The sequence below is a fragment of the Caretta caretta genome, chromosome 2 (assembly GCF_965140235.1).
Source record: "Caretta caretta isolate rCarCar2 chromosome 2, rCarCar1.hap1, whole genome shotgun sequence".
NCBI lineage: Eukaryota > Metazoa > Chordata > Testudines > Cheloniidae > Caretta > Caretta caretta.
The window spans coordinates 211,124,250-211,137,875 of record NC_134207.1 but is presented as its reverse complement, the minus strand read 5'-3'; the positions used below and the strand labels follow the sequence as shown (position 1 = coordinate 211,137,875).

General features: G+C 39.8%; 1 protein-coding gene across 1 annotated transcript in view; it reads left to right on the top strand.

Moving 5' to 3' along the window:
* DNAH11 (dynein axonemal heavy chain 11) overlaps window positions 1-13,626 on the top strand; it is a 285,994-nt gene that overhangs the window by 5,803 nt on the left and 266,565 nt on the right. The window contains exons 3-5 of the mRNA XM_048838362.2: window positions 5,990-6,186; window positions 9,141-9,330; window positions 11,084-11,183. Of these exons, the coding sequence (XP_048694319.2) occupies window positions 5,990-6,186; window positions 9,141-9,330; window positions 11,084-11,183 (487 nt within the window). The remainder of the gene's footprint in view (window positions 1-5,989; window positions 6,187-9,140; window positions 9,331-11,083; window positions 11,184-13,626) is intronic.

The window sequence follows — 13,626 nt, the reverse complement described above, 5'->3', positions numbered from 1 at the left end:
AAAGTCAAGTGTTTTTTTTTTTTTTTGAAAAGTTCATGGAGAGAGGGAGTGAGGCCTCAAACTATAATGAAGAGAAGATGGAAGTTTGCTGCTGATGAGATCAAGGATACATCCTCTACATGGATGTCTTAATTTCAAATTCCACATTTACTTGGGAGCCTATTCTCCTTTGTAAAAGCTGATGTATTTGGCTTGGCTATGCATTCAACTTATTCAGATGTATTTCCTATTAAAAATGAATTACTTTTTTCCCGGTTTGTTGCTATGGAGGATGTACAGCAACAAACAAGCATTTGGAATTTAGTTGTAACAAATCATACTGATAGTGCTACTCTAGTTGTTTACCTGACTAATACATTCTGTAGAAATCAACTGAGAATTTCACAACAGTAGCACCTGTTCAAATATTTGATTTAAAGATCTTGCTTAACCTGAGACGACTCAGATTATGTGTTGCTGATTATCTACATTAGAGGGCATGTCAAGGACTTCAGCAAACACTGAAAACAAAAATGCAGTTAAACCTTTTTAAAAGTAGGAAAAGGATGGATGGATGAGAAACTGGAAGGTTAGGCATTTTAAAAGCAGCTTCATTATGTCTGTTTAGTATATAAACAAGAAATTTCACTGAGTTCCTTATGTTCTCACTTAAAAAGTTGTTCACTATATGCAATAAAATTTCACACCACAAGGGAATATTCAACAAAAATAAGAAAATAAAATGAAAAATCAAACAACTTGCTCCTTTTCCCTTCGAAACAAAATCAAGCCGTAGCAGTTTCCATAAATCCAGGAAGGTTAAAGAGTAGCCTTCTTAATAAAGTCTAACTCTGACTCATCCTTCATATCCCTTTTAACACTGTAATATGTTCCAAGGCCCAGCCCTTTTAAGAAAAATATGTGCAAATTCTGAGAAGAATCACCAACCATGCTGGGAATGGGTGCCAGGTGCCTGAGCCCTTATCTGCTGAGGCTTAAAAAGGAATTCCCAAGGGAGATTAGTGTCAAGAGAGAGCTGCCAGGAGGCTCTTCTGTGAGAGAACCCTGCCGACGGTGGTGATGGGCCAACAAGGCCAGCCAGGAAGGAGGACTGGGGAGACCTTCTCCTAAAGGAAGAGGGAGCTTTGATCTCAGGGATTGGGATATGGATCCTTAACTTCAGAAAAGCAGACTTTGACTCCCTCAGGGAACTGATGGGCAGGATCCCCTGGGAGGCTAATACGAGGGGAGAAAGGAGTCCAGGAGAGCTGGCTGTAGTTTAAAGAAGCCTTACTGAGAGCATAGGAACAAACCATCCCAAAGTGTAGAAAGAATAATAAATATGGCAGGCAACCAGCTTGCCTTAACAGAGAACTTTTCGGTGAGCTTAAACACAAAAAGGAAGCTTACAAGAAATGGAAACTTGGACAGATGGCTTGGGAGGAGTATAAAAATATTGCTCGATCGTACAGGGGTGTAAACAGGAAGGCCAAAGCACAGTTGGAGTTGCAGCTAGCAAGGGATGTGAAGGGTAACAAGAAGGGTTTCTACAAATATGTTAGCAGCAAGAAGGTGGTCAGGGAAAGTGTGGGTCCCTTAGTGAATGGGGACGTCAACCTTGTGACAGATGATATGGAAAAAGCTGAAGCACTCAATGCTTTTTTTTTTTTGCCTCAGTCTTCACAGATGAGGTCAGCTCCCAGACAGCAGCACAGTATGGGGAGGAGGTGAGCAGCCCTCAGTGGTGAAAGAACAGGTTAAGGACTATTTAGAAAAGCTGGACATGCAAGTCCATGGGGCCGGATCTAATGCATCTGAGAATGCTGAGGAAGTTGGCTGATGTGATTGCAGAGCCGTTGGCCATTATCTTTGAAAACTCGTTGCAATTGGGGGAGGTCCCGGACAACTGGAAAAAGGCAAATATAGTGCCCATCTTTAAAAAAGGGAAGAAGGAGAATCCAGGGAACTACAGACCAGTCAGCCTCACCTCAGTCCCTGGAAAAATCATGGAGCAGGTCCTCAAGGAATCCATTTTGAAGCACTTGGAGGAGAGGAACATGATCAGGAACAGTCAACATGGATTCACCCAGGGCAAGTCATGCCTGACCAACCTGTTTGCTTTCTATGATGAAATAACTGGCTCTCAGGATATGGGGAAAGCAGTGGATGTGATATACCTTGACTTTAGCAAAGTTTTTGATATGGTCTCCCACAGTATTCTTGCCAGCAAGTTAAAAAAGTATGGATTGGATGAATGGATTATAGGGTGGATAGAAAGCTGGCTAGATTGTCAGGCTCAACAGGTAGTGATCAACAGCTTGATGTCTAGTTGGAAGCTGGATTGAGCGGAGTGCCCCAGGGGTCCGTGCTGGGGCCAGTTTTGTTCAAGATCTTCATTAATGATCTGGATGGTGGGATGGATTGCACCCTCAGCAAGTTCGCAGACGACCCTAAACTGAGGGGAGAGGTAGATACACTGAAGAGTAGGGATAGGGTGACCTAGACAAATTGGAGGACTGGGCCAAAAGAAATCTGAGTCCTGCACTTAAGATGGAAGAATCCCATGCACTGCTACAGGCCGGGGACTGACTGGCTAAGCGGCAGTTCTGCAGAAAAGGACCTGGGGATTACTGTGGACGAGAAGCTGGATATCAGTCAACAGTGTGCCCTTGTTGCCAAAAAGGCTAATGGCATATTGGGCTGCATTAGTAGGAGCATTGCCAGCGGATCGAGGGAAGTAATTATTCCCCTCTATTTGGCACTGGTGAGGCCACATCTGGAGTACTGCGTCCAGTTTTGGGCCCCCCACGACAGAAAGGATGTGGACAAATTGGAGAGAGTTCAGCGGAGGGCAAAGAAAATGATTAAAGGGCTGGGGCACATGACTTACGAGGGGAGGCTAATGGAACTGGGCTTATTTAGTCTGCATGAGAGAAGAGTGAGGGGGGATTTGATAGCAGCCTTCAACTACCTGGACGGGGGTTCCAAAGAGGATGGAGCTAGACAGTTCTCAGTGGTGGCAGATGACAGAACAAGGAGCAATGGTTTCAAGTTGCAGTCGGAGAGATCTAGGTTGGATATTAATTTTTATTTGTTTGTTTATTTATTTCACTAGGAGGGTGGTGAAGCACTGGAATGGGTTACCTAGGGAGGTGGTGGAAGCTCCATCTTTAGAGGTTTTAAAGGGCCACCTTGACAAAGCCCTGGCTGGAATGATTTAGTTGGGGTTGATCCTGCTTTGAGCAGGGGGTTAGACTAGATGACCTCCTGAGGTCTCTTCCAACCCTAATCTTCTATGATTCTATTATTAGGATTCCTTGGGGAAGGTCTCCCTAGAGAGAGGCCCAAAGGTTGGAACGGGACTGGCAGAGCTTCTCTGCTCAGAGGGAGCTAGGGCCTTGTCTACAATGACAACCATATGCTGCTTTAATTACATTGGCTGTGCAAGTCCACACAATGCTCCTTGTGTCGGCAGAGTGCATCCACAGTCGATCCTCTTGCATCAACAGAAAGTTGCATTGTGGGTAGCTATCCAAACCAATGGTAAATGGAAAGCCCTAAGAGAAGGAGGGTCTTCAGCCTGAAAGAGCGAGAGGAATTCTATACAGTTTTTGTAAGGATTTAATAAATTAGATCCCAAGTGGAAGAATGCTAGTTAATAAACACAAACAAACCCACTCCCGGGTGCATGAGAGCCCTGAAGATTCAAGGAGGATGTGTGGTAGTAGAAACTCTACCTTACCTGGCTTATCTTTTCACTCACACAGGAAGTTCACTGTTATGCAGAAGCAGTTGGAACTGCATCACAGAGTAAAGAGGATCTTTTTCTTTTCGCTTTTCTTTTCCCTTCTCTTCTTTGCTTTTTTTAATGCTGTTTATTAACAGATCCATTCATTGATAACAGAAATCTTATAAAACTTGTTTTACAACTTAAATAGAGAGAAACTTAGTATATACACAATTATAAATTGGCCTTGTAGAAAGGGTTTCTCCCATCCTTCATTTAAGAACTTTCTTTGAATACTATCAGGTTTGATGATGGGTGACAATCCTCTTTCAGTAAACTCCAAGAAGTTCCACCAGATAACCAAGTAGTTATCATTTTAAGAGGATCTCTTTCATGCACCTGGGGACCACAAAAACAATGAGGAGTCTGGTGGCCCTCTGCCATGAGGAGAGGCTGGTGGAACAGACTAACAGATTTATTTGGGCATAAGCTTTCACGGGTGAAAAACCCACTTCTTCAGTTTTCCCTCTCTTGGTATTGACACTTCCTCATCAATTATTGGGAGTGGATAACATCCACCTTGACTAAATTGGCCTTCAACATTGGTTTTACACTTGTAACTCCCTTCTGTTCATGTGCCAATATATATTTATGCCTGTATCTATAATTTTCACTCCATGCATCTGAAGAAGTGGACTTTTTTTATCCATGAAAGCTTATGCCCAAATAAATCTGTTAATCTTTAAGGTGCCACTGGACTCCTTGTTGTTTTTGTGGACACAAACTAACACGGCTACCCCTCTGATACTGAGGACCACAGTGATTACTGAACACCAAAGAGGAGACTGAGGTGCAGTGATTGCAGTGCCATTTTGTGGGGTGGTATGCTCTGGGGATGCTTTGTGCCACATCCTCTCTTAACATGCACTTTACCATGGTGCCTATAGAACACTACAGAACAACTGACCGTAGAAAGGCAGGTGAGGAGTTCAGGCCACTATTGATCTGTTCATCTGTCTCTAACAAAACAACTAGAATCAAGGTTTATAACTACAAATTTTGCACTCAGTCTTTACAAAAACATGATTATACTGTATCACTGTTTTCCCTGTCCTTCACCATTTATTTCACCTCCCTGTTGTGCCTTGTTTTAAACTAATACCCCTAATCCTACAAGGAGTCCTGCACAGGTAGAAGTCAGTGGAGCTCTATATGAGCTGTTTGTAGCATTCGAGCCTAAGATGATGAGCTCATTGTTTGTTTTATGGTTGTACAATATTGAGCCTAATGGAGCCCTAACCTGACTGGGATCTATGTGCACTAATGTCCTAAAAATAATCCTCAAAAAGGTCCCTATGTGACATTGGTATGCAGATTTAATTTACCTATTCATGGTTTAGACCTGATTCATAAAAGCACTTAAGCAGGAGTTATGTTCTACCCACATTTGGCAAAGTGCTTAAGCACATGCTTAATTGTAAACTTCAGTGAGCAATAATCACATGCTTAAAGTTAAGCATGTGCTTAAGTGCTTCAAAAATACAGTGATATGTACTATAGAAAATGTAGCTAGGAGTTAGGGAATGTTTGTTTATATGAAGGAATTAAAGGCTTTATAAATAAATGTTTTGAATATGCAATATTCAGTCACAGACAAAACTACACATTTGCATTAATGGAAAAAATATTTTTACAAAGGCTTATTATTGAAGGGTATTTTTACTCTAAGATTATTCTAAATATGATGTTGAACCTGACCAGAAATTAAATTATATTTTGGGATTACTCGTTTGTTCGTTTGTTTTTTTTTTGTTTATTAAACCAAGGCACTTGAGGACTGGGATGTTGATGATGATTTTGTGACCTCTGATGGGAGAGGTTGGATATGAAGACTTGGCTATTTATTTCTCTCCCTCTTTTTTTTTTTTTGCGGGGAAAAGGTGGAGGAGAAATAACAAAAATAGTATAATTCATGGTTTCTGAAAAAGAGTCTCAATGTTGGGGCTCAGTTGATTTGTGGAGAATGTAAATACATATTCTTTTTGTGTACAACACAATTAGAATAGGTTTGAACACATGTATATCAACAGAAAAATATATATTAAAAATCAAAAAGCTGACTTTGATTTAAGTAATCCTTTGTTTCTGATGTATGCTTTAGTTTAGTTTTGGTGTGTATTTGTTCCACTCAGGATTTAAAGAAGCAGTGTGTTGTGAAATACCCTTGAAAAACTTTAAACATTTAACTGATTTGCAACCCCTCTTTCCCTGCTCTGTCTCTAGATCTTAGTGCCTGTTCTTTCCAATAAGAAAAACCATGGATCCTGGCCACATTTTATTTCACAAGACATGGAACATCATGTGGAAATTATGAAAAATAAGGTGCATGTTATGAAGGGAATGATGTCAGGAAGAACCCTTCTTCCCATTCCAACAGTTGCAGCGAAGGCTGACTTGCATCAGATGTGCACTGAAAATAAGTAAGAAACACAACACATACAATACAGCAAAGAGCAACTGCACCTGATGGTCTTTCAGCCACAACAATTTAAACTGCTATTAGTTGCATTAGTTAAATAAATGTATCAGTAAATGTTAAAAATATCCCTTTTGATATTAAACTTGGAATATTAATGATGTTGAATTTGGAACACTTTGGTTATAAGATCACTCCCATGAACATTTTAAAGAGTGCCCCAGATTATGGCTGTTGCCTCAAAATGCCAAAAGAGATTTTTACAAAATAACTAAACATTGAAATTGCTCTCTGGTATATGAGAGGCTACATAGAATGTATCCTCAAGGGCTTCTAGTTGTGGCCAGTTAACTGCAAGAGCAAGGCAGAAGTTGTTTGTGTATTCACGAGAACCTCTAATGAAAATATAGCCTCATAACATGAAATATGACTAGTTGTTTTTTGGTTGTTTTTTTTTGGATGAAATTTTTGAATGTACTGCCAATAGCTACTACTTCCTCTCTGTGGCTCAGATCCAACAGAGCGCTTGCATACAAGTTTAACTTCAATCACATGAATAATCTTATTGCCTTCAATGGAACTATTCAAGTGCTTTAAAAGTTAAGCAGGTGCTTAAGTGCTCTGCTGGATTGCAGTCTATTCTCTCGCTCCCCTTCCAGGTTCCCCATCTCTTTTCCAATTACTGTGTATTTCCCTTTCAGTCTTAGTGCTCTTCATTCAACATGACTTCAGTGGCTGTTTCAATGGGAGCAGCAGTGATTGGTTGAATGTTCTAATTTGAAGGGGTGGTGTCATGTACAAGGATTAAGAGGGGTTTAATTTTAAGACTGCTTTTCATGGAATTATTTATATATAGTGCCTGGATTTGAGGACAGTAACAGTAAAATACTGTTTGAGGGAGGGAAAAATATTTAAATGGTGATGTAATCACTGAGAAGAATTATTGCACAACAGATCTAATTTTTGTATCCCTTGGGCAATATTTTACAATGCTACTGTTTGAAATACTAGATGCTATTTGTTTTATTACTCAATTGTTTATTACATAAAAGTACACGTGTTGTTTTAAAGGGATGTGTGTGCTACATTGTTCAGGTTTTCTTTTGTTTTATTTCTAAGAAACTCAGTGTATCACAATATGTGCACTGATATATTCTCTAATATTTAGCAGCCATAATGCTAAATTTTAGCCAACCTGTTGCTGTTTCAACCAGAGTTAAGAAAATAGAAAAATGTGATATAATGGTGCCTTTTGTCATCAATTAACATCAGAAAGATTCAGGTAAGTGGAGGGACTGAAATATGGGACCAGATTCTTGGCTGGTTTAAAATTGAGCTCCACTGCCGTCAATGAAGCTATGACAGTTTACACCAGCTGAGGGTCTGGCCCCTGATCTAATATTTAGACATGGTGCTTGTTAAATTCTGGAAGATGTATATTTAGAAGTCCAGGAAATTCCGTCCTTTTTGATATCATCCTTTGAGCAGGTAGTGGTCATTGCAGTTTCAATGAACAATATTAAAGCACCATAAATTTACATGGCAATGACACATTCCAGCCCCAAAGAGCTTACAATTTAAATAAGACAAACACATGACAAGAGTTCAGGACAGGTTGTCTGCACAGATTATTGATGAGGGATTGCTCAGAGGGGTAGGATTTGTTCCTATTGCTGTAATGTGTAGGGCCTAGGCGCCTCAATCAGGTTCGAAACCCCGCAGTGCTAGGTGGGGAGAGAAGAGTGAGGAACAGAGGGAGTGTTCCAGCAGCATGACATAAGCATGAAGCCAAAAATGGGAAAACAAGCTGCAGAGTGGAGTAAGGGGTGAAAGGACTCTGAAGGAGAATGGAGAGAAATTAGATTAAATTGTGTGTGGGAGGGCAAGATTATGTAGAGCCTTGCAGGTGAGGACAATCTTCTTGAATTTAACGTATTAAGAGATAGCAAGACAACAGGAGCAGTGTGGTGTGAGAAGGGCAGTGGGAGAAGATGACTTCATGCAGGCATTTTAGACACAGAAGAGGACATGGGAAGTGAGAGCCAGGGGTCCCAGACAGAAAGGAGAAAGTTAGGGCTTATCTACACACAAACCTGCACTGAAATAACTAAATATGTTTAAATTCACAACTCTTGTTAATAATGGCTTTTTAACCGCTTAAATGACATTGAAGTAAAAGCTTTAATTTTTTAATGAAGAATATCCACACACAGACTTGCACTGAAACAACAAAAGCTGTGAATTTTTAAACTAATTTAGTTATTTCTGCACAAGATTGCATGTAGAGCAGCTGATGTCTCCTAGTTAGAGATAGGTGCACGCCTTAATATTCTGTAAATATAATTCACTTCAGCTTTGCTTGCATCCTTCCTTGTCTTTGTGGGCCCTGAACTATATGTTATAGCAAATAAATTAACAGGCTGGAATGTTACTAGAAAGAGTACATGTCAGGAAATGTTAAAGAACATGCCTAGGAAGTGAATTTTGAACTAATAAATGTTGAATATCTGGACTGGAAACCTGATTGTAACTTCTTATCCAGTCAAGAAATGGGAACAGTATCATGTGACTTGGGACCAGTAAACTAAGCAACAAAACTTTGATTTTGAATACTGAACACTCACAAACAAAGAATTATTCATGGGAGTACTTGGCCAATAGCTTTGAACAATGTATAGAGCTGAGGAAAATTGTATTCGGTTTACTGACAGTCAAACTCTTATTCTTTCCTCATAAATCAGTCCTTTCGGCTTGCTGATCATTTAATTGTAGTGGTTTGAATATATCTTTCTGGTAATGTGTTGGCCAGTACCAGACTCAGTATTTTAGGTGTTAACACTAAAGTGTTTGTGATAAAGTGTAAAGTGATGGACAAGGACATCTGTTGCCAGACCACTGCCCTTGAACACCACCTGTAATTCAGCAAAACACTGAATTTTTTTGTTTTTTGTTTTTCAGACAATATCCATATGCTAGGGCAGTGCTACATGCAGTTGAATCTATGGTTATTAAATGGTCGCATCAGATATGTGACATACTAAGAGAGGATTCTGTTCAACCTCTTCTGCAAGGCCTCCATTCGGATCCCCAAATTGAGCTCAACTTCTGGAAGAAAAGAAAAGATAATTTGTTGTGCATATATGATCAAGTACGTGTTTTCAGATATTTGGCAGATATTGAGGGAAGCCCTCTATGCTTGTCATCTTTTTGCATGCAAAATGAGCCACTGTTTTCGGTGTTTCAAATAACCTACATAGAAGATGGGCACAGCTGAAGATCTGGATTTCTGATTAAACTGGCTTCATAGATATGCCCAAACAAAATGGAGTTAAGGAGGTGTGGTGGTGTAAATAAGAGTGATAGTTAGTGATTAAGGACTACATGGCAGTGGGGAACTGTCTGGATCCCTTAATTGTTCATTTCTAAATTATCTAACGTGTGTGTTTGGTCAAGAAAGCATAATTTTTTGTGGTGGTTAGGCAGACTCCACTGAAACATACCTTCAAACTAAATTCATTAAGTGAGCTTTTTGTTTGGAATCACCCTTTTTATTTGGTTGGGTTAAAAAAAAGAAGTTTAAAAGAGGTGGTTGCGTAAGATCTGGAGGCGGAGAAGTGCATTCCAGCATTTCCATGCCCCTGAGTCCTCAGCATCCCGCTCTGTCTTCCCCGTTCCTTTTATGCCCTACCTCCCCCAAGATCAGCTTCCTCCATGCTCTTTGAAAAAAATAATAATAAATTGGGAGGCCTTAGCATAGGTGTGGGGGGGTCCACAGGCAACTTTCTGAACCCACAGCTTCTTTTAGCCAATCCTTTAAAAAAACAAACCACTTAGAAAGGGTTGATGATAAATAACTACTAGGAAAAAACTTTAATAAATGTGCTTTATCTCCCTTGCATTTGTTCCCCGTCCCTCCAATTCATGTTTAGCCTTTCCCCTCCTCCAGTATCTTTCCTATGTACCGTAAATCTTACTATGCCTCTTCCAGTCTATATCTTTGCACTCTCCCCACCCAAAACAATACCACCGAAATAAAAAGATACAAATAGGCATTTTCCCTCACAGGTAAAGTAAAATAAAATTTGGAGTTCTTAGGCCAAGCCATTTGAGAGACATATGAAGAGCCAGAAAATAATGAGGAAAAAACTGTTAAAACTTGAATGACAAAGAAAAAATTGAAATATCCTGGTTGACCCTGTGCAGGAGATTTAACTATGCGTGTTCCATTAATTTTAAGATACGTATAGCTAACTTCCCTGTGCTGATTTCAAAATCTCAGTCTGGAGCTTTAGAAATCTTTTCCTATGTCTCTGCCCCAGAAAATGCTACATAAGGGGAAAGATTTCTTTCTGAAGAAATTGGGCTTGAAAATCAGGCCTATAATGGGAAAGTAGATTCAACCTTAGCTATGGAATGGAGGCTGCTGCTTCAGAATACAGACTTGTTAAATTGGATATTACAAATCCTCCAGCTGTGTCTTATTAAAACATTGTGCAGCTATCAAGATTTACATTTTAAATATGATATATTGCTTGGAGCTGGAAAACATGTTGTTACCATCCTCTTTTTAATTCTGTATTTCCACTATCCTGGTTATTAGCAGTGCTCCAGTATAAATTGGATTAACATTATTAGCATAGAGAGCCTGACCCATTACCCACGGAAGTCAATGGGAGTTTTTTCATTGATTTCCATGGACATTGGATCAGGCCCAATATGCATATACCTGTTTTGGGGTTGTTGTTTTTTTTTAATAAATACTTTGGCTGAAATCCTGACTCCATTGAAGTTGGTAGTAAAACTTTTGATTTCACACTCTATATCCAGATAGACAACCTACTCCACTTTGTGACAGACGTTCTTAAATTTCGTATTTACTGAAAAAAATTGTTTGATTCTAGCTTCAGTCTCCTGTTGTTCAAAAAATGGTTAAGATCTTAAAAGCCAAAGAGAGCAGCTATTATCCTACTTCTCAGAACATTTTGAAGGACGTAGAAAATGGTAAGAGTAGCTTGAATTAAATTTATATTTTGTCTACTTTTATATGTTTGTTTATAGAATAATCTAGAATACTGATTGCAATAACACTATAATATGCCACTGCTAAGCTGATTTTGTGCTGGAGGAGCATGTACATGTTAAATCAAACTGCTTTGTATTTAGACTTCACTCATTATTTACTTTTATAAAGTTTATGTAGATACTTTTCCTTCCATAAAAGTCATGGAGAGATATAGTAGTAATTAAATTAGTGTGTGTGTTTCTAAACATTATTTTGAGTCTTCACATGTACTATGTCTGTTGGTATGTGGACTTTATTGCTAATAGGAATGACTGTGGAGTTAGTATATTAGCCAAATATTCCTTTATCATTAGTTTGTATTTCAAACACATCAAATGAAATTTCAATGAAATATAATAAATGCCTTCTACTCTTATAGTGCCATTTATCTTGTGATTTGTTAGCTTAGTAAGCAATAATATTTAGCTCTTACATAATACTTATTAGTAATTCTCAAAGTGCTTTACAATGGAGGTAAATATTGTTAGCCCCATTTTACAGACAAGAAAATGAGACTAAAGGAGGTGAAGTGACTTGCTCAAGGTCATCCAGTAGCCAAGTGGCTGAGCTGGGATTAGAATCCAGGTCTCATGAGATCCAGTCCACTGTGCTCTCCACTAGGTCATACTGTCCCAGTTCAGCCTCCCATCCCTGTTAAGCAGGTAAATTATGCCCCTTTTATGAATGGGTCTCTTTCTCTCTTGTATGCAGATGTCAGCGCTTGATGTCCAGGTTCCATAACCAGATACGTCCTGTATCAAAGGAGGTTAGGTGTTGTAAACTGCCTTCTAGATGCTACTCTTCCACCACATGACTTATCTGCTATGCCGCTCCACAGTCAGTGTAGGGGGGACAGCAGGCCGAGCCAATGCATGGTTGCAGCACTTCTGTTTGAGCCAGAGGGTAGCCTATTAAGCCTGATCTAGAATATAAGAACAGCCATACTGGGTCAGACCAAAGGTTCATCAAGCCCCGTATCCTGTCCTCTGACAGTGGCCAATGGCAGCTGCCCCAAAGGGAATGAACAGACAGGTTATCAAGTGATCCATGCCCTGTCACCCAGTCCCAGCTTCTGGCAAAGAGAGGCTAGGGACACCATTCCTGACCATTCTGGCTAATAGCCATTGATGGACCTATCCTCCATGAATCTATCTAGCTCCCTTTTGAACCCCATTATAGTACTGGCCTTCACAACACCCTCTGGCAAGGAGTTTGAGGTTGACAGAGCATTGCGTGAAAAAAATACTTTCTTACATTTATTTTAAACCTGCTACCTATTTTCATTTGGTGGCCCCTTGTTCTTGTATTATGAAAAGGAGTAAATAACACTTCTATATTTGCTTTCTCTATACCACTCATGATTTTATAGACCTCAATCATATCCCCCCCTTAGTCACTTCTTTTCCAAGCTGAAAAGTCCCAGTCTTATTAATCTCTCCTCCTGTTCTATACCCTTAATAATTTTTGTTGCCCTTTTCTGAACCTTTTCCAATTCCAATATACCTTTTTTGAGATGGGGCGACCATATCTGCACACAGTATTCAAGGTCTGGGCGTACCACAGATTTATATAGAGGCAATGATATTTTGTATCTTATCTATCCCTTTCTTGATTCTCAACATTCTGGTCACTTTTTTGACTGCTGCTGCACATTGAGTGGATGATTTCAGAGAACTATCCCCAGTGACTCCCAGATCTTTCTTGAGTGGTAACAGCTAATTTAGACCGCATCATTGTATATGTATAGTTAGGATTATGTTTTCCAATGTGCATTACTTTGGATTTATCAATATTAAATTTCATCTGCCATTTTGTTGCTCAGTCACCCAGGTTTGTGAGATCCTTTTGTAGCGCTTCGCGGTCTGCCTGGGACTTATCTTGAGTAGTCTAGGATCTTTGATCAAGGGGACAAGGAGACAGGTACAGCAATGAGCTCCTGAATTTACTTATCGATGCTTCCACACTGTAAGGACGTAGTTTTCAGCTCCCTAGTGGTGCTGGCTTTCCATGCATGCTAAAGGGCCAGTAGTACTCTTGTCCTGGAGTGTGTCAACTGCTATAGCAAAGGGATGTCGAGAGATCGGCCATGGTGTCACATCCCAGACCACAGAAATGGGATTCCTCCCCTGAAAACAAGCAGACTTTTGAGTTGGCTCAGAGTGTTGTTCTCTGTCTCAGAATGAGGCATCAATCAACCAGAGACTTAATAGGTTGGTTCATCTGTCACTGCTCTCCAGGCAGACGTAACAGTAATGGCATCTTGTCGAAGATCTGGCAGAGCTGTGTTTACTAGTACATGCAAATTGAAGGTTTGTGTATAGTTCAAACAGCCACTTATATTATAATACAAGTGGTTGAATTCAACTCCATGTTGACAAGTTA